General features: G+C 34.0%; 1 protein-coding gene across 3 annotated transcripts in view; it reads right to left on the bottom strand.

The window, feature by feature from the left end:
- Window positions 1-22,541, bottom strand: part of LOC128988205 (mitogen-activated protein kinase kinase kinase 11-like) — a 94,008-nt gene that overhangs the window by 21,375 nt on the left and 50,092 nt on the right. For all 3 annotated transcript variants that reach the window (XM_054409472.1, XM_054409473.1, XM_054409474.1), the window contains exons 2-4: window positions 10,632-10,812; window positions 5,637-5,785; window positions 3,228-3,403 (exon numbers count right to left, since the gene is read on the bottom strand). In XM_054409472.1, coding sequence (XP_054265447.1) covers window positions 3,228-3,403; window positions 5,637-5,785; window positions 10,632-10,812 — 506 coding nt within the window. The remainder of the gene's footprint in view (window positions 1-3,227; window positions 3,404-5,636; window positions 5,786-10,631; window positions 10,813-22,541) is intronic.

Here is a 22,541-nt window from a genome sequence, read left to right as displayed (position 1 = left end):
TAAAAAAATTTGATCACATCACATAACACAATATTTGCAGTAAAATTCAGAGCAAAACTTTACAAACAATTTATCTAGGGCAAAAACACCACACAAAAAAACAAAATAACACAAATGTGGGTGAATAAAAATAGTGAAACAAAACTGCAGAAATCGTAAGCTCACCTCTTCCTTTGAGCGAAAAGCCTTTGTAAGCGTCAAACAAGAATCATATTAGGAACAATATAATGAAGATGTGATGGACAAAGAGAATTGAGTATAAATAGCTTTCATCACACAAATAAGCAAATGGATCTATTGCAATTGCACTGATGTCCATTTTAACCTTACTAAATGTCACAACCATTAGCCTACTAAAACAGTGGTGTTGTTGTAGCCTCTGAATGAATACCTGTTTAAGGATATTCTCAGATTTACTTTACTAACTAGTTATATGTATTTTTCCAGAATAATTTTTTCCAAATAGGCCAATACTAATCCTTAGTGCATTCTAAAGGAAAACAGATGTTTACGCCATTTTTAAAAGAGTGACATTCAAGCTAAAGAACACTTTTAATTTACTTCTCAAATTAATTATTATGTTAGAAGTCAAATTTACCAATTTTCAGTTATAGGTTCTATTATTAAAACACAAACATACCTGTTTCTAATAAACAAGATATATAAAAATTTTCAGGTATAGGTTTTAATTAAGATTAGACACTATTGTGCTCTTTCCTACAAAAATAACAAACAAGAAGAACTGCAAAACAATCTCATTTCAATTAATTTTTTACATACATTTCTGTAGAAACCTACACAATTTAACTCCTTAACCCTGGCAAAATTTCAAAGAAGAGAAAATACTTTAAACCGCTGTTTAGGTTGATATTATGACTATCAGGCTAATTATTATTTTAGTCTTTGCATATTTCTGTTTCAAAGAAAAATTTATTATTACAAATGGATTACAAGATTATTTGAATTCATTGCTGCAGTAGACTCCCTCTTTAAAAAAGACCAAACCATAAGTTAATATGTAAACTAACAAATACGTTCCAAACCGAAATAGATTTTACCAGTTTGAATTGGTTAAAAAGTTGGTGTATCTGACAAACATTTACATCAGTGCACAATTCAACTACTGTACATTCTTGGCGATATCTTTAACATAAAATGTCTAGCTCTATGAATTGTCAAAGGTCTTACTCTGAAGGCCGCACAAATCAAATGTATTCAAACAACGGAGTCTACTGCATCTAACAATGTCATTGTACTGTACACAGAGAAGTAAGATACAGAGGAAACATGCTTATGGAACAAGCGTTCGCTTTTAGCTCGGGAATGGTGGGGCAGAAATATACTAGTACCCAGGGGTGCCCAGAGGGGGGATACTGTGGCGCGTTTGCGCCAAAGGAATTTTTGGGGGGGAATTTTTTTTAGGAGATTTTGGGGGGGATATTTTTTTGCTAGATGTCATAATGAATGTATAATTTTGTATAAACTTATACAAGAAGTGTTTCTTAGTTGCTCACTATCAACACCAACAACATTTTACCGTTCGTAATTAAGATTGCTTCTAAGAATGGTAAAAACACACCTTGTCAGACAATCCTTAACATGCCAGTGTAGAATTTTACTTGCTACATAGGCCCTATGTTTTTGTGGTTTTTTTAACTCCACCATTGTCAGGATTTACAAAAGATCGACTTCTGGAGGAGTCGTCAGAATACGTTACAAACATTTAACACAAAACACAAAACGATTACAGATAAGCCTATCAATTCACGCGTGTACATTGCCGTCGGCCGTCGGTAGGACTGGAAGTAAACTGAATCAGGTTCAGGTTGTGACGGACCGACGTGGTCTCTGGATTGTCGTCTGCGTTTTGAACAGCTGATATTGGACTACGTATTGACATTGTAGTGACTGAGAAGAGTGTTGAAAATACATAATAAATAAATTGAGTGTTTTCACTCAAAAAAAAGTATTTAATAAATTTCCTTTCGCGCAGTACTGTAGAATTTCGAGATCATCATATATCCAGCAAATAAATTGGTTATTATTGTCAATAATTTTGAATGGAAAACTCAACTATGAATCCCATTATATTTTCAACACTCTCCTCCGTCACTACAATTAGTCCAATATCAGCTTTTGATAACACAGACGACAATAGAGACCACGTCCTGTTATAACCTGATTCAGTTTACTTCCAGTCCTCTCCGCAGCAATATACAAGCGTGAATTGATAGGCCTATCTGTTATAGTTTCGTGTTTTTTGTACAAATGGATTGTCTGACAAGATGTGTTTCTTCCATTATTAGTCATAAAAGGCAATCCCGGGGCTATCAAAATAAATTATAAGATTACTTCGTCACAAAAACCTTTTGTACTGGTGGCAATTAAGGTATTGTGGGTATTTTGCCCGGCGATTTTTGTAGAAGGCAGCCTGGGAGTGGCGAGCAACAAGTCTGTCTTATTTCGTGACTCTGCCTATAATTTTGAAACAAGATACTTTTTCCAAAAGTATTAATGCACTTAAAGCGGTTTGAATTTTGCATTAACGCCACCTAATATATTGTACTATTACAGTACTGTGTTGGAGTAGAGTAATTCACAGAGTATATTTTTGTACATTTTGAAGACGTTGTCTATTGCAATACTGAGCACATGTTGGCTGACAATACAGATTCTGAATTGTAAATTGAAAAACTTCTAATCCGTCTCTATTAGTTAGATATAATGATGTTTCCTATAAACATTTAATTTTTATTATCAGCAAGTTTGTTTTTCGTACATCAAGTTTACTGAATACTTGATATGCTCGTTTTATGAGGTAAAGGGGAAATTGTCATATAAATTGGTGGTGGGAGGGTAGTTTTGGGTTTAAATAGACGGCAGCATAAATTGGGGGGGGGGACTACTCCTTTGGCTTGGGGGGGGGGATTGCGCCTCTGGGTTTGGGGGGGATGGGCACCTCTGCTAGTACCGAGCCAGGAAAAAACCGAACAGCTATTGTTTAAACAGCAGTTGTACTGCACGGGCTCTGCCTACAGCGTGAGCGCTATACAGTAGTACGTCTTGGTGAGGGGGGAGGGGACGACCAATAGAATTTGAACTAGACGCAAGCAACCGGTGCTAAAGACTTAAGTGTACCATTGAATGTTTCCTCTGTATCTTACTTCTCTGTGTACTGTGTAAGAATATTAGGGCTAAATAATTCCAATTTAATAAAGTAGACTGACCTTCTCTTTCATGCGTAGCCCGTTGAGGACCTCCTCTATCTCGATGCGCCAACCGTCCTGCATCGTGTGGAAGCTCTCGTGAGGAGTTTGTGTGAAGGCCGAGTGGACGATGGCGTCCAACGACAGTAGGATCTCCTCAAACCCTGGTCTGAGGTGAGGGTCTGATTCCCAACAATCTGTAGAAAAAACAACAATTTACTTACAAAATACAACTTTGATTACAATCTAAGATGAGTGCATTTTCTGGGTACAACTCATGGCTGATCGTTCATTTGCAGACAAAAATGAGTCTTGTCAAACCAGTGTGGATGATTTAGGGTATGAAAAATGTCAAATTGTGTTTTAAATAACAGTGGAGTGTTGGTGTTCCATTGAACACATAACAAAGATAAGTGGAGCAAAACAAATTTAGCCATACCTCACTTAGAAGCATGTCTTAAAAAAATAATACAAAGTAACTTCATAATAACAAGTTTTGAATTACGAAGGATACAGTTGGCCCATAAGAAGAGGCTTTCCCGTGAAAAGTATCTGTAGCCTAATTGAAGTTCCTGGATCATTAAATATTTTCATCCTTCCAAACAATTGATTGTGTCAAATAGAAATCTCCAGTATTTTAAAGCCCAAGATAAAAGAATAACTAGATTTTTGAACAAAAGGTCAATAATAACTTTGGAGATTTGAGCTCAAAAATGCACATTATTTCATAAAAAAATCCATCTTAAAACACCATACAAATAAAGAAAAGACACTATTTCCTTTCATAAATTTTCATACATTTAATTGACACAATTTATGTTTTAATGCAGTAGCAAGAAGAACACGACAAAAGCAAAGATACATTTTAAGAAAACTTTGATAAAACGCAGAGGCAATGCTGTTACTCCACTCTTGTGGTTTTATGTGGGCAATCTAACATCTTAAGTACTCTTTTGTTTGTGGCCTTACCAATCAATATACACACATTTCAAAAGCAACATTATTTTACATTTTCTTAAGTAAAACCCTTCGTGGTCCTACCAAATTTATTTTTTCCATTATTCCATTATTTCAACTGCAACAAAATTAAATCGAATCAAATGAAATCAATATTACTGTTATAATAGTTATAATACTAGAGAACAAGCTACTGTTAACAGTTTGATTGTTTTATTATGTCAAAACAGTATTGAAGTAAAATAAAAATAATAATAGAATAGAACAACATACTGCCTTCACATACACTGGACACTGGATGCAACTACGGTAACTAAAATAATCTTCACCTGCTCTGTAAGGATGATAAAACTAAAAGTAAATGTGTTACTCTAACGTTCTTGCATAATTGAATGATTACATAATAGTCTTTTACCTACGGCAGTTTTTTTTAAAGTAGCCATTTCAGTTCACAGTTCTTAGAATTGAAAAGTTTTACATAACAGCACTGTTTACTTACATAACAGCATAGTTTTACTTAACAACACGGGTAACTTACCAATGAAGTTCAAGGATTGAGAGAGAAGAAGTAAAATTGAAGTTCAAAGCTAATCAGCTGTTTACCAATTTAATTTTTAACGATTGGTGCAAAGATTGATACAATGAGTCTTTGCATCAATATCAGGTGGTAATGAGCTATAAACGAAAACAGAACCTCTCTTAGAAGTTTTGATTGATTAATAGTAATTACAAAACCGGTCGTAAGTAAAGTAGTGTAGGTAACTCGCGTAAATAGTGTTAACTTAGTCCTAACCTAAGCTAACCTAACCTTGTATACTAATTAGTGGTAGTGAATTAAAGGAAAAGGTCCGAATTTTGAAATCAAACCATTATTTCCCGAAGCAATTTCCATATTTTGGTTAAAATATAAACTCATCTTTTATTTTATGAATGGATGATTAGTACAAGGGTTGTTATAAAAATGTTGCATTGTGCCGATACAGTAAAGAGTTCAACACTCTGAATCATCAACTAATGATAAATAAAACAATAAAATATTTAAATTAGAAATATGTTTACACCACACTACACCGTTTTAACGAACATCCCATGCAAGGATTTAGTCTAGAAAACAGATGTTTGCCGCCAGCTTAATCAAATGACGTTTCATTACGTACTACTGTAACTGTAATGAGTTTTTACCGAACACCAACCAGCTGATTAATTTGGCAATGAGTTGTAATAAACAAAAACATTACCACTCAGTTATGAGTAGTGATTGTTAGTCCTTTAATCGGTGGTAATATATGAGTTTGTAGAGAATTTTTATTGTTAAGTATTATGGCATAGAATATTGTGCGACTTCGTCTCGACTCGACTTCGTCTCGTACGGGATCAACCACACTTGTCCGCCAAACACCTATTTTCAGGACTAGTAAGTGTAGTAAGTGTAATGATATAAATAGTGTAATGATAATGATGGTAGGTATTTACCCTCCATCAGTTGTCGCCACTGCTCAGGACAAGTGCTGGGTATCGGCAGAGTCAGTTTGTTGACAGCCACCCCATAAGCTATGGCCAGAGCGTCTATACCCTTGTATGGCGTCTCTCCCGTCAACAACTCCCATAACAGGACTCCGTAGCTGTGAATCATACAAAACATTGTTAAATTTCAGTCTTAAAGTACAGGTACTGTCAGCCTCTAATGAATTTCACATTAAAAACAAACTTGAACAGACAATGTTCTATGCTTTTCAAACATGAGTTTGCCAAGCACCATTGTAGAATCGTAAAATTAAACACTAGTTGTAACATCTTATGTTATAAGACACCGTGAACAAAAAATAATAACTTTTTTAACAAGTATTTGTTTACAATTTGTACTTATTACTAGAACATTAAGTAAATTTGATGACAGAAACATGTTTGTTTTAATATACAGAATAGGCAGTTTTAATATTTTTAACTATTCAAATACTGCAAAGTTTTCAATAAACTGTGGCATATTTTTTTAACTTAGCTGAGTGATATTTTTACATATTGTCAAATGGCAGTTTGAATTAAACAGATTATTGACTGGATTCAGTTTAACGAGTGATCACACTATTTACACAGTATTGTGACTAGGAAGTAGTAGTCAAATTATAAGCAATGTCAAACAGCAAATAGAATACACATTGTAAGGGATTCTGCCATAAACTGCAAACGAGGCTTTGTTCATACCCAACTTAATTGTTATCCTTCACCCAAGCACCTCGTCTGCTTGCTTCATTTGCAGACAAAGCAAGTGAAGCAACAATGTTATTAGTATAATTAGTCCAGGACCTGACTAGGGTTCTGTGTGCATGTCGTGTATAGAGAATTTTGCTTTTGCATTTCAATATAGGTGCCTTAGGAAGTGTTTTCCACTCGGGTGTCAAGTTCGCACCTGGTACGTTTTCGAGCTATGACGTCATCGAAATGGCGGCCATTGATTTTTTTAAATCGTATATTTCGCAAACTATTTGTCGGATCGGAATGAACTTTTTTTTGTTTGAAAGATAATTTTAAATGCTACCTGTTTTACATTTACACATTTGTTGTATGTTTAATACATTCTTCGTAATTTTGCAAAAACCTGTATTTTTAAATATTTTTGTGTTATTTTTGTTTTTAATGTTTTATTGATACAATTTATCAAAAACCACTAATGAAAAAAGTTGTAGAACGTTTAAAAATCTTTACAAAAATACCAAATTCGATATGTTTTACTCAAAAGATTACGTCAAGAAACTAGATAAATCTCATAAAAACACCAATTTTGGCGCAAAAACGCCTATTAGTCCGGCATCTAGGGCAGTTCGCAAGTCTTATAAAGACAGTTTTACAATTCAATGTTGATGTATGTGTCTAAATAAGTGTTTTCAACTCGGGTGTCACGTCTGCACCCACTGCAGTTTCCGGTTATGACGTCATTAAAATGGCGGAAAGGGCTATATTAAAAATAACTATATTTTACACACCATGTATCGGATCGGAATGAACTTTTTTTTGTTTGAAAGATAAGTTTACATGCTATCTTTCTTGCATTTACACTTTTGTTGTATGTTTAGTACATTTTTCGTAATTTTGCAAAAACCTATATTTTTAAACATATTTGTGTTATTTTTGTCGATAACGTTTTATTGATACAATATATCAGAAATAACTTAAGGACAAAGTTGTAGCACGTTAAAAGAGCTTTACAAAAATACCAAATTCGATATACTTTACTCAAAGGATCACGTCAAGAAACTAGAAAATCGTACAAAACAACCTAATTTGGCGCAAAAATAAATATATAAATCCGACATCGATGGCTGTGTACGATTCATATATAGACAGTTTTACCATTCAATGTTGATGTATGTGTCTAAAGAAGTGTTTTTAACTCGGGTGTCACGTCTGGACCCACTGCAGTTTCCAGTTATGATGTCTTTAAAATTGCTACATGTTATGATTTCACCAACTATTTTACTTAAAATAAGACCATTACCCTCTTTTATGCAAATAAAAGCACAACAAATCAATGTAATTAGTCCATAGGAATGTTTCCACTATATAAATACCCCGGGTGCAGCAATCCTGTCGACTAAGCGAATTTCCATTTGCCTGGATTGATTTTTGAGGTACTCTTAAACAATGTTAATTTAATAGATTAATTGAAAATCAATCCAGGCAAATGGAAATTCGCTTAGTCGACAGGATTGCTGCACCTGGGGTATTTATATAGTGGAAACATTCCTATGGACTAATTACATTGATTTGTTGTGCTTTTATTTGCATAAAAGAGGGTAATGGTCTTATTTTAAGTAAAATAGTTGGTGAAATCGTAACATGTAGCAATTTTAAAGACATCATAACCGGAAACTGAAGTGGGTCCAGACGTGACACCCGAGTTAAAAACACTTCTTAAGACACATACATCAACATTGAATGGTAAAACTGTCTATATATGAATCGTACACAGCCATCGATGTCGGATTTATATATTTATTTTTGCGCCAAATTAGGTTGTTTTGTACGATTTTCTAGTTTCTTGACGTGATCCTTTGAGTAAAGCATATAGAATTTGGTATTTTTGTAAAGCTCTTTTAACGTGCTACAACTTTGTCTGTAAGTTATCTCTGATATATTGTATCAATAAAACGTTATCGACAAAAATAACACAAAAATGTTTAAAAATATAGGTTTTTGCAAAATTACGAAAAATGTACTAAACATACAACAAAAGTGTAAATGTAAGAAAGATAGCATGTAAACTTACCTTTCAAACAAAAAAAAGTTCATTCCGATCCGATACATGGTGTGTAAAATATAGTTATTTTTAATATAGCCCTTTCCGCCATTTTAATGACGTCATAACCAGAAACTGCAGTGGGTGCAGACGTGACACCCGAGTTGAAAACACTTATTTAGACACATACATCAACATTGAATTGTAAAACTGTCTTTATAAGTCTTGCGAACTGCCCTAGATGCCGGACTAATAGGCGTTTTTGCGCCAAAATTGGTGTTTTTATGAGATTTATCTAGTTTCTTGACGTAATCTTTTGAGTAAAACATATCGAATTTGGTATTTTTGTAAAGATTTTTAAACGTTCTACAACTTTTTTCATTAGTGGTTTTTGATAAATTGTATCAATAAAACGTTAAAAACAAAAATAACACAAAAATATTTAAAAATACAGGTTTTTGCAAAATTACGAAGAATGTATTAAACATACAACAAATGTGTAAATGTAAAACAGGTAGCATTTAAAATTATCTTTCAAACAAAAAAAAGTTCATTCCGATCCGACAAATAGTTTGCGAAATATACGATTTAAAAAAATCAATGGCCGCCATTTTGATGACGTCATTGCTCGAAAACGTACCAGGTGCGAACTTGACACCCGAGTGGAAAACACTTCCTAAGACACCTATATTGAAATGCAAAAGCAAAATTCTCTATACACGACATGCACACAGAACCCTAGTCAGGTCCTGGACTAAATTTTAGTTATGTTATTTAAAATAGAAATGCACAAAAAAAATTCATTATTCTGGGGGAAATGACGAATGATAAGTTATGGTTTTTGATTGATCAAGACTATTTTAAAAGTTATGTCAGTCAAACCATTCCTCCTTATAGGATAACAGCAGGAAACAAGGAAATGTGATATGAGGAGCTAAAAATATACATATGATAATTTATTAATACATATTATATACAAAAAATGTATATCCATCCAAGTGATGTTCTCTGTGCACAACCTTCAGATTTGAAGGGTTTGGTCTTAGTTTGATTCTTAAACTCCCTTAGGGCTTTTCCACATGGTTCGATGTATTAGTAACCATAGAAATAGTAAAAAGCTTACCATGTTTGCATTCACTTGGTTTAATCTTTTAATACAACTTACTATGTTCTGTAACACAATGATCTAGTATTTTGTACTTTATGATAATTAAGTACTATTATCAAGGAAGAAAAAGATATTTGACAGTAGCTAACACTGAGGCATCTCCGACATGATGTTGCAGATATTTTTTGTGCCTGCAACATGCCCCTCGAAAACCAACCTATGTTAACTTATGGAGCTATACACACCAATGTCACAGACAAGTTGCCTGCGACTCGTGTCGAGTCGAAAATCCGAACGTCAAAAATCCGAACCGCTCCTGAGGGTTTTAAAATATTGAATTAGCACAGAGACGACAGATGTTTTACAATTTTGCGGGCCAAAAAGTCGGCGCCTGGCAGAGAAATGAGTGAACGCGCTGAGCCAGTCTGTGTTTTGTTCGTTTCCAATGTATAAGCTCTACATATTTAATTACAGTTATACAGTAAAACGAAAATACCTAAGTACAAAAAACATTATTTTTATTTCATTGACTGTATCCTAGAACTGTATTCCTAATACTGTAGGCCTAGTTATGTGTCTATTAGGCATTTCTAGGCTATGTTTGAAAATCTGAACAAATCGATAATCTGAACTACCTACGGTCCCAATTGGTTCGGTTTTTTGACTCTCTACTGTACTTCAATTTACACCATAAGGAAATTACGCAAGTACTGTAATACAATTAATTACAACGTATTTTGGAAAAATTACCATGAAGTTATTTTAAATGTTTTTGTAAAAAAACGACAGCAACAACACATCATCTTCTTCTGACGATGACATTATTTAAACTGATGAATGTTGTGATTCCTTCACTTTCATGTCACCAGCACGTGCCTCTTACCATGGTTGTATTTTATTATATGTCGCAGACATCATGCCTGCGACATCAGAAATATCGGCGACATTATGTCTGCAATACCGGTGTGTAACCCGCCTAAGACTAGCTTATTTAATTTTATGCAGATCAAAAATTGACTACGGCTAGTTCTAATGCAAATGGGATGTCTACAAAACTATCCAAAATCTAATGACTAACTAAAACTACGTAATTGTTTAAGGACACAATTCAACTATTGAATCCTACCTCCAAACATCGCTAGCTTTAGAGAATATGGAAGTTTTGATGACTTCTGGCGCCATCCAAGCGTATGTCCCGGCAGCTGACATCCGTGTGGTCTTGTACACTTCTCTGGCGAGGCCAAAGTCGGTGATCTTCAGTGTTTTAAACTGAAGGTCGTCGTTTTCGATCGGTTCTTTGAGAAGCACTGCAACATAAAATAAAAAATCAATCAGAGATATATAAATTTAAAAAAGAAAAACAGATTATTTGGCGAGTCAATATCGTGAAGGTTTGCGTCATGAGTGCTGGCTCTTATTTATCGTTACAATTTCTTCTTGTATTGTAACAGTATAACAGACTCCTTCCTTTGATTGATAAGTTCCACGCACAGGCCTTTGAGACCCATGGGACAGTGTAAAAAAGGTTGCCAACCTCTTAATATAAAAATAATAACTGTCTCACCTAAATTGTATAAAAAAAAACTGTAGTCACACAGCCAAGCAAATGTAAAACCTGAAACCAACAACTTAATTTACTTTGTAAATAAAATAAACCATAGCTGATGAATTTGGGTAATTTGTCAATATTATCACATAATACGGTTAGGTTAAAACTAAGAAACAGGTCTTTGGTCAATGTAAACAACCAATCAATTTAACATCTGTTAAAATTGTACGGTAACAAAGGGAGGCAGGGTAATTTAAGGTGCTAACATAATGTTTTACACACGCTTAGTAAAAAAAAAAAAAAAAACAGTAAAGACTATCAGTACGGACTATGACAGTACGGAAATTGGATAAAAAATCATAAAGTTTGAATGCCTTATTTGTACGCAGACCAGATCTACTAAGTCTTACACAACAGTTGAATATGCTCATTCATATAACACAGTCAGTGCCTAAGTGCTGCTATTAGGTATTCAGTGAGGGTAGCTATTGTGTATGGAACAATAGAAACTATTCAAAATTCTAAACTTTCATCCCCACACAGTTAAGTTCCTGTTTGTGAGATGGAAATGAAAAGACCAAACATGCTGTGTAAGTTGTCCTTCACAATCTTGAGAGACTTTTGACATTTATTCAAATGGTCTTGGAAATAAACAAACATTTTCTTGTAGTTCCACATTTGACCAAACACATCCAAGAACCTATTTAATATAAATAAACCATATTATGAACTGGTATTTACTTGTAATAAGGAACTTTTTAGTGAATATATTGGAAATTACATTTGTACCGTCGTTAGACGTACTACTATTACTACTATTACACCGACATCAATGTATATCTGAAACTTTGGGACATCGATTGATTTTTTACAATCCATCAATCTCGCTTATCCTTCACCTATATAATGGGTACCTATTTCGTTATATTTAGTGTACCTTTTGCCTCGCCGCAGGTTTTAAATAATCGTCTGTGTGTATATAAACATACATGTAAATAAAATAATTATTCTAAGTGTAATTTACATGTATGTTTTAAAGTGTAGTCTTTACCAAAGGAATTTTGTTTATCAGTCCATTCATATTAAGTTTCTGTTTTTTTGGAGACATTTAATAGAGGTTTTATTGTAAGGAGCTTTTAGTGAATTTCCCATATAGAATAAGCCATATAAGAATTACCGTAGGTCTCATGGTAAGGCCTAGACCCGGGACCGATTAACTTTTTTGTTTTGATGTCCCCAGAGGTAAAATACAACATCCGTTCATATCTAAATTTAAATATGTGTCCATTAGCATGATAACTCGAGCAAAAATCATCTGATTTTGATGAAATTTGGTACAAACATGTAAACCTACGTTTATTTGAATGAGTTCATGAACTAGCATGATTGGACCATGGGAACGGAATTTCATGGGGGAAAAATAGGTATTTTCCATTTTTTGCCCTCAAAACATAAATTTTTCCAGTTTCTCTCTAAATGATTCTGAAGAGCTTAAAAAATAAATCATTTAATATATCTAAGTGTTTTGTACAATTATTGGTTACGGAAAAATTAAAAAATATATTCAATTTAAAATTTCTATGTTATTCTTATGGAGAATAAGTAAACTGTAGTGGTGTGCTTGTTTATAGATATTTTTTATCAAACTTGGCAAATTTATTTATTGTATATTACGCTATTAATATTTTAATCAAAAACTCACTTTATTACCATCCCTGGAACATTAAACCTAGGTACTTGTTAAATATAGTGTTATTTAAATAGATTCAATTTATAATTCAATACTGGTAAATGGAAATTTGCTTAGTCTGCAGGTTTGCTGAGGCGGGGGTATTCGTTTATAATGATAATATCTCTAAACCGCTCAATCTCCTATTAAAGTAAAGGTTAGTCACCTCTTTTCGGGCCAAGAGGGTAAGAAGATCTCCTGGACCCCAGAGAAATCAACAGGCTGCTGCTTTACACAAATTGCTCTCAATAATGCAACCCTCAGTAGGTTAACATTGCACGCACAATGTACATTACATCTTGACTGGTGTTCCGATATCTAACATTCATTTTGAATACAACTCCCAACAATCATAAATTTCAAAACTCTACCAAATTTAACTCCTTAATTTGTTTCAATACTTTAAGCTACAATGTCTACATAGATAAGAGATGAGGGTTTTTATCTGAAATGAAGGAGAAAGCTGAAGTGTAGTGGTAGAGCGCAGGGGTTTGGTTCAAGAGGTCCATGGTTCAAATCCCATCAACTACCAATGTCATTATTTTTTACAGAACATTTAGTTTCAATTGTTAAATATTCTACAATTCTTTAAAGATTGTTTACTCAATATGGAAAAATACTCATGTAAGTAATACTTTTATAGGCTATGTGAAAATGAGTCTGCTATCAGGGTGTCTACTACATTCTGGGTAAAAAATTCATGGACAATTCCCATACATTTAAGGACACTTTGTCGTTACTTTAGTCGTTGTTACCAAATATATTTCCATAATAAGTTGAACGGTTGACAAACATTTACTTTAGGTACAGCTTTATGGAGTGACAGAAACACAATCATTGTCTCCAGTGACAGCGACAAAATCCTGAATATCTCAATCGGCCATAGAAACATTATCAACGTCTTGAAAAATCGTGGCAAAATACTAAATATCTCCCGGGGTCGTGTGGTCAACATCATCGTCTCCCACGGTCACGAAAACGTCATCATCTTCGTCTGCAATCTCTGCAAAATTCTGAATAATTTGTTAGAAAACGTTTTTTCTAAGTTTTTTTTATATCACTGAAAAATCCTAACTACTATCCATGACACTAGCTTTCTCTAGAAAACTTAGCGCAAGCGAGGACATAAAATTTGACTAAAATGGTGAAAACAGACTTAGTTAAAGGTTAAGTGTACTTGAGTCAGGTAGTTGAGTATGCTAATTCTCTCGTACATGAGTACAATATGTAAAGCACAGGCAAGGTGTCAACAACCAAATGCCACTACACCAGATGTCATTCTCCTACTGGCAGATGTGTGTATAAGCTTTGTGTTTATGCATTCAATAAATTCAATTGACAAAATTGATTGCATTAAACTTGATTTGAAAAAAAAATACTATGTACGACTTACTGTAAGCATAAATCAACAAAAGGCTGGCTAGTTAGTTCTGTCACACGGAATGATATTCTAATGACAATTAATTGTTTGTGTTGATTACAAATAGTATATTGAAACTCCACCACATTAACATGTTTTCCCCACACTTTACCAGGTTACATAATAATACCAAGTAAAATGTATTTCCAAATTGAGATAAGTCTATTCAAAAGCCACACAACTTCCAGTTGTAAAGGTTCATGCAACTCATAAAAACTAATTAGGTGTAACACAAGGTCCACAATAGAAACTGATAACAAAAAAGAAAATCTAACAAACTCGTAAAAAAGGGAAAATAGGACACAATATCCAGATATGTAGTTCAGTATTTTTTTATCCAAGGACTAGTAGGCTCTAGCCCGAAGCGGCCTTTAGGGTCACGGTATTAAGACAAAACTAAAAGCTAGGCGATTGGCGAGATTTGAACCCAGAACCGGGTGGTTTGATGGTAGCTTTGTTTAATCTGATAAGCCAGACACAGCTGATTTAAAACCGGTGCCTGAACTGTCCTATCATATTGGTCACTATTGATTAGACCATGTGACTTGTGCCATTGATTATGATCATAGCAGTGTTAGTAAAATATTCAATGCTTATGATAATTCGCTGTCTTCGGATCATCAGTAGTCTTTTTTTTTTAAGAGACACAATCGTCACGAGGACAATATTAACTAATCTTGGTCGGTATGATATAAAATTGGATTGGTGTAGGCCTATTGCGTGGATTTGGCCAACAGAACCAAAGCAGATTTACTGCAGGACTTGGCATGTTTACAGTAAACAGACCTGAAGTGGCGAAAGAGAAAGTATCACGCCATGTTTACGAGAAATCCTATTGGAGGATATCCACCACCTTCCATTCATTTGACTGCAAAATGTCTTCACTGAGAGATACAAGAACGTGATAAGCCTAGAGTGGAAGACGATTACCAGACCGACCTTGATAGATTATAATACGTTAAGCAATGATTTAGTTCAATATTGTACAGTAAATGAAAAGTAAGTTATTTAAAAAGAAAAATGATAGTAAAATTGTATTAACAACACAGAAAAGAGAATAAATATTTATTCCCTTGTCTGTGCTTACATGGGATCAATTTTAATAACTCTAGTATACGTAGTAACAGATTGTAAAATAACATTTAATAAATTCTGTTATATTTATCTCTAGGAAAATATTGTTAAACCTAGCGTTAATTCTTTACTAAAATAAGATTAAAAAAAGTTATTTTAGCCTGAAAAACATCAAAATATAAGCGACAAAAACGTTATCACACGAAGTAACATATTAGTAGCTCAGCATATTATAAGGATGAGTAAATAATACAATTTCATTATTTGCAAGAACCAAAATTAACATCACACTCAACCGACAAGCAAAAATAACTCTTTGATGTAGCAGATAGCAAGAAAATATTATATATAACACGGTGCGCAACTAGGAGTATTTAGTACCAGTATTATTACAAGTATTAAGTATTAAGTACCATAAGTAGTAGTAAGTTAGTATTAAGTACCAGTCGAGCACTATAACTACTTCCAGCTACCCAACTGTGTAGAACATATTTTATTTGTAAGCTACAAATCCCAAAGTGTTAACTGCGTAAAGTATTTAAAAAATCAAAAAAAAATTTGCAACTGTGATTGAAATCATCCATAGCGAAACAAAATTAAACTTGATAACCCCAAAAGCAAGGGGATTTAAGTAAATACGGTATCAAAGTAAGCAAATCGACCAGGTGCGGACTCGAGATCGCTTACGAAACGTCCTTCTTATCACACTTTCGCGGCAGATAACGACAAGGGCTTCCGGTATCGAAAAGATCCGGAATGTGCCATCCGGCTGGCCAGTAGGGGGAGGAACCGGGTGAAAGTAGCGGCATTTCCAAGCATCCGGGAGTGAGGTTGTGATTTATCGATATATCGCACCTGATCATGACCTTGCCACCTGTCATATGGTAGCGGGAAATACTGTAGGACAATCAGATAATAAGATTGTCCTATACTTTTTAGTTTAGTTGAACTAAATGACAGTGTGTACAGTAAAGGTAATTAAGGTTATGAACTGTATGAAAAGGGCGACAACGTGATTTTATACGAAGTGCTGAAGCTGGAAGCAGCAATCATTAATCAGCTGATCAACATCGTCGTTGAAGATTCAGCACGTTTCAGTATCAAGCCACTGTCATTATAACTTATCAAAAGACTACAAGCAATGTCGTCATCTTTTGAAGTTACAAATGGCACGTAAAATGCAGATTGGAGTAAAGTAGTTTATACACATCTATGGAAAAAAAACTTCAACATTTTAATACATAAGTAAATAGTTGATATTTCCAAATAAAAATAGAATTTCGGATGGATTAAGGCGATGGTCAGTTACAATTTTATAGTTTAGAACTAAGGAAACATCAAATCTTACGTTAATTAATACCTAACTTGAAAATCCCAAACAAGTTATGTAACTAAAACTCGATTTTTAGTACCAAACAAATGACCACACAATGACTTTTTATGCAACTCAGTCAACGATGAGATTAAAACAAAATAAAACAACCATTGTCATAATTTATTTTTAGAACTCCACAAAGTCCATTAGTTCAACCTAATTCCCCGAAACAAACTTTCTTACGCACAAGTACATCAAACAATGACATTATTTTCAAGATTTGTCAAAGAGTGATTAATTTGTCAAACAGTGAATCTGTCAAAAACAGCGGGAATCCCACTATCAGTAGGTCACGCTCGACCTTCATTGATAACGACGCTACGCTCGGCTGGGCACTTAGTCTAGTGCCTCGAGCTCCAAGTCAATACCATCGATATAATATTCAATGGGAGTTATTATACATCGATGTCAACACTACACACAAATCGGTCTTTACAACCTTTATTTGCCATTGCAGAGTTTGCTGTATGTAGTTTAATCCTGCATCTTGCAACATATAATCCTTAACATTCTTAAAGCAACTCGACCCGCGGAAAACAATCGTAATCCAGTAATCTCACTCTAATCCACTGAAATGTCAAACCTATAACATAAATGTCTACTGTAGTTTTAATCTGTAATCTGGTAACAATATTATGCCATTGGGAATCCTTTCTGGCCGCGAGGCCGACGGCTGTTTTTGCTGCAGTACCACGAAAAACATTTTATAATTTCATTTTATGGACAATGTTTGTTTAACAACTCTTTAGAAATTAAATGAAATGCTTTATTTTTCATTAGGCATACAATGCAATAGGCATCGTCAAAACAGATAAATAATATAAAACTTTCATGGAAATTAAAACTAAAATGCAAAAATCACACAGCAAATAAAATCAAAAGCAAACAATGTACAAAACTAGTTTTTCAAATCATAGTAAAACTGAAGGGGAAATTTTTTGTATCCATATATAAATCCGAAAGTACCCATGATCTTTTGAGAAAACTAAAAGTCACACCCCCATAAACCATATACTTAAAATGTTCGTCATGATGAGAAACCTTGCGCGAAATTATCCATTATTTTTTCATAAATTGCCCTTAACTAATACTTGGTAATTTGTCTTACAATTCAGTTCAAAACGTTCACGTACACAATAAAGGTTTCAGATATTTATAACATACTAGGTGAACCCCGTCGAAATCGACGGTTACTTTAAAGGCTTACGTTAATTCATTTAACTGCGATAAATTGGGGAAATATACATATTTTGAGCATTTAGCGTTGTTTAAAGGGTAATGAGTGTAAAAAAACAATAATGATTTTAATTGTGTTAGTTGCCAAATTTGGTTGATCATTCAATAATTAAAATATTTCCCATACCGTACGTCATCGGAGTTATTATTATTAGTATGTTATATGATATCTCTTCCTTTGGAAGAACCTTTAAATAGTATTAAAATCGTATTGGTGTATCTTTCATAGTTCAACACTTCTGTGATTTCATCAGTGTAATATGATTTTATTTGAAAAGAATATATTTTTTGGGAAGACATATTCTAACTTCAAAGGGAGGCATATCTGTTATGGTGTAAGTTTGATTTTTCCTTCGTCACGTCGCGTCAGTTCATATCGTACTTCTGTGCCAATGAATGAACCCTCTAGCATAGTTTTGAGAAATTGATTGTGGGGTTACTATTAAAGCTGGAATTCCTTGACATGGGGGATGTCAGTTAGTTGTCTCAGCCTTATCAATGTCATCCCCCATGTCAAGGAATTCCAGCTTTAATAGTAACCCCACAATCAATTTCTCAAAACTAAGACCATTCTTGGCGGCTTCATTGGAAACAAATAATGCAAATGACATAGCAATGGGACATTTCAAAAAAGCAAAAATACTGTGAATTGGCTGTTACGTATATATTGACGTTTACATTTTGGTAATCAACGTATCTTTTAAAGGATTATTATGTGATCTAGTTTAAAAGGAATATGACCTTTCTGTCATGACAGTAGCTGCTTAAATCATATTTTCTCTTTGTACCATATTTTACAACCAAAATGTAGTGTTATTTTCAATAATGTTTCCAACCCAGTGCGCCAAAGTCCGTAATAGGCCTATAGGAAGGTGCAAATAATTTGTCAAGATGGGTACCATTTTAGGCAAGCATGTTTGGATTAGACACGATAAGAGCATATATTTCTACATAAATATTTTATATGTTTAGAATTATATGATAAAATGTAGGAAAAAGTGGTGAAAAAGGCAAACACCAGTACAATAGATATAAGATAGTTCAATAAGAAATAATTTAAGAATTGCTGTATTAAAAGGATTTCCCACTGATTTCATAATTGAACGTTGTATTGCAAAACATGACATGATAAAGAGGAAAATCAATTTTAAAATCACAAAATAACATTGCGAATACTTATTTGGTACAATTCAGTAACTCCCAATAAATATGTGTTGTTTGAAATACAATTTAAAAATGAACAGCTGTTTTATTAAAAAGTATTATTCACATGGCCAAAATGTAAACAACTCTGTGGAGGGATCTTTAAAGGCTTCTGGGGCAGAGCCCTAAGCGATCTTGCTTAGTTTTTCTTTTGATAACTCATCTACAGACCAAGACCTTTCTTTGGACACCTCTACCAAGTTTCTACGCCCAGCCGTTCTCTCAAATTAGTGGGGACAAAGTTTCCAATTAAATATTTAAACTAGTGGAACCCCGTCGAAATCGACGGTTAATGGGTTAATCTTGTGGTTTTATGTAAATTCAGCTAACTGCGTTGGATAGAGTGAAGTCATTAAAATCTTAGTTATATGAAGGGAGGATAAGCAATAATAAGTATGACGATTGTGTTCCCTAAAAAACGTGATTGATGAATTCGTTTAACACAATATTTCCTACCTTTCTTTTTATCGGCTTTAGGTTGCCCAAAAGGTTTTTTAGGAGTCTTATAATTGTTTCTTCATGAGTTTGTTTCATACCAAAAGCCACTTTCACTATATGGGAGAATGAGTTCATATAATTAGTCTATCATGTTACGGAAAGAGTCAATATTTATTACTAACCACTAATTCCATCTGCTTTAGGAAAATCATTCAGATTGTATCCGGATTTATAAGTAAATCTTCATTTTTTTTTATAAAAATATCTGATTCTCCAGAAAGCAGTAACATTCTTACTTCGATCTCAGCAATTTTAAATCCTTCTCTTGCCACATCGACCTATGTATTTAATCATCCTGTTCTTACTTGATAATTCATTAACTTATGGGGTAGTTTTGCCTTGGCCATATAGATCACATAAAGCTGTGCATGTATTTTGTGGATTGGAATGAACCATAATTGTAGGAAATTTTATCACAAATCTTGAACGTTTGCGGAAACAAATCCATAACCTAGTCCAGCATTGGTAACAAATTATGCAGATGCGATGAGATGTGATGACACTGTTGTGTTTCCGAATGTTTTGTATGTAGTGAGGTTTAGATGCGTTGTTCAACCTAGCTACATGTGTACATCAAAGTAAAAACTGTGTACACATTTTTTTTAAATACCTGAATTGACATTAGTTCACCTACTTTACCAAAACCATAGACTCCGTAGTTAGTCTATTCCAAAACTTGAACACAGCTCTCATCCTCAACGTACTCATGTATGACACAATTTTCAACCCGAAACTGTTATACCAATAAACGAATCAAAGGTGTTCTTTCTTGAATTTAAAAATAAATGGTGATTGAAAGTAGGAAAAAAAGGCAAGTGCCAACCTTACAATATGTAAGCTAACCCGATAAGGAATAGTTATATGTTCCTTTGAAATTGATAAGTCACACTTATTTCATAATTTAAAATTTTCTAAGAGCAATAAAGCATAGATTTTTGAACAAAACATTTCAAACGTATCATAAATTCATCATTTTGTTGAAACTATAAAAAACTTGCCATGCAGTGGAGAATCCATTTAAAATCATAAATAATAATGTAAACATTTAATTTTGACAGTTTCAGTTTTGAATACAATTTTAATATTAACAGCTGGTCCATTAAAAGTAGTGTAAAATTATCCATATGGTCGAAATGTAAACAAAATTGCAGAGTGAACTTTAAAGGCCTCTGGGGCAGAGCCCCAAGGAAATTTACATAGTTTCTCTTTTGAGGGCTCACCTACAGACCATTACCTTTCTTTAGACACCCCTACCAAGTTTCTACGCCCAGACGTTCTCTAAAATTAGCTGTGACAAAAACCTCGTTTTCCTCCATAAGAATAACATGGGATGGGAATTTAAAGGCCACTGGGGCAGAGCCCCGAGGGAATTCTCCATGTTTCTCTTTTGATGGCTCATCTACAGACCAGGACCTTTCTTTAGACACCTCTACCGACATTCTACGCCCAGCCGTTCTCTCAAAATAGCTGTCACAAAGAAAAACAGTTTCAAATTAATATATAGATTACCCCCATGTTAATCTTATGGGAGAAAATCCAACTTTGATGGCCTGTGGGACAAAGCCCGAGGATTTTTATTGCAGGAATTGGTGAAAGGGGGCGTCTACACAAAAAATACTTTATTTTGACACGTCGTTTATAAAAATCCGTCCATTATTAACGGAGGAGTAGTGTTTTGTAGAAATCGCCTTCACGTATTATATATGAGGATTCTGAAGGACGTGGTTAATGTAATGAGTTCTGTAATATATTGAACAACCAGTTAAGTGACTAAACGTCCTGCCTTAGCACACGCTGAGTCCGGATATTTCGATGATATATTTCAAGATTATGCAAATGATTCTCATCCCCTTAAATTGTCAAGATGTTCACGCCGCTTCGAGTAACCAGTTCAATTCCATTTCTGCAAGCCTTGGAGATAACCCAATATTTTATTAAATATACTTTAATCTAATTTTATACATTAAAGCAATCCAAACCACTAACATTACTTTAAATTTGTTTTCAATTACATCCAAATTCACACTACATAGCGTCTTTGATCTCAATTCGTTCTACATGAATAACAAATAACAAATCAGTCAAAGGAATCCGTTATACTTAATGGCGTTTGTGTGGGTACATACTTGCCAAACCTGATAAATGATTCGACTACATAAATTACTTGTTCCTGATATAAATACGAAACCAGAGATAAAAACTGTTCTCAAAACTTATGTAACCTCGCAGAAGAAATAATTTATTTATTCCTTCTGTTATGTAACAAAAGGGAACTTATTTACATTTGTAAAAATTATGAATATAAAAACATGTTTAGCCAACATTTAGTAACTTTATAAATTTTTGTATTGTATAGAAAAAAATGGTTTAACTATAAGAAAAATAACATCTTCATACACCGGATGATTTTAAAACTTAATCACGTTGGCCGATGCAACTATATAAGTAGTCCAAGGCTAATAACAGTCAGCTAATCCCAATACGCATATTGCACTGTGTAGACTCATCAAATTACAAAATTACGTAGTTAATGTCTAGGCAAATATGTACAAGACAAATTTGATCTCAGCTAATCTCGAAAAGTAGGGGTAACTAAGTCGACTAAGTCAAGGCATAAGTGAGAATTCAAGAATAAATACTTTCACTAGATGCTGAGGTAAATTTTGCCACTCAACAAAATATTGGGTAGGTCGCGCTGAAATGTTTGAGCGAATAGTTTATCTGACAGTTATACGTTATACAAACAAACACGCATATCTGGTCGGCAGTGGCAGTGGGATAGGAAGTGGGTGGCGTTGAACCTACGACGCAATCTAGAAGGCACCTAGGCGACTCAAGGACACCTGTGTGGCGCCTAGGCGTAGCGGTACTGCTTATTGTAGGCTGATGTAGGCCACTGTGATAAAATATTTATAACAGAATATTGGATGAATGTTTAATATGCAACTAAAT

The sequence above is a fragment of the Macrosteles quadrilineatus genome, unplaced genomic scaffold, assembly GCF_028750875.1.
Source record: "Macrosteles quadrilineatus isolate MER2022 unplaced genomic scaffold, UCM_ALF_1.0 Scaffold_2__2_contigs__length_208266976, whole genome shotgun sequence".
In the NCBI taxonomy this organism is placed as follows: Eukaryota; Metazoa; Arthropoda; class Insecta; order Hemiptera; family Cicadellidae; genus Macrosteles; species Macrosteles quadrilineatus.
This window is presented reverse-complemented; position numbering and strand designations above follow the sequence as displayed.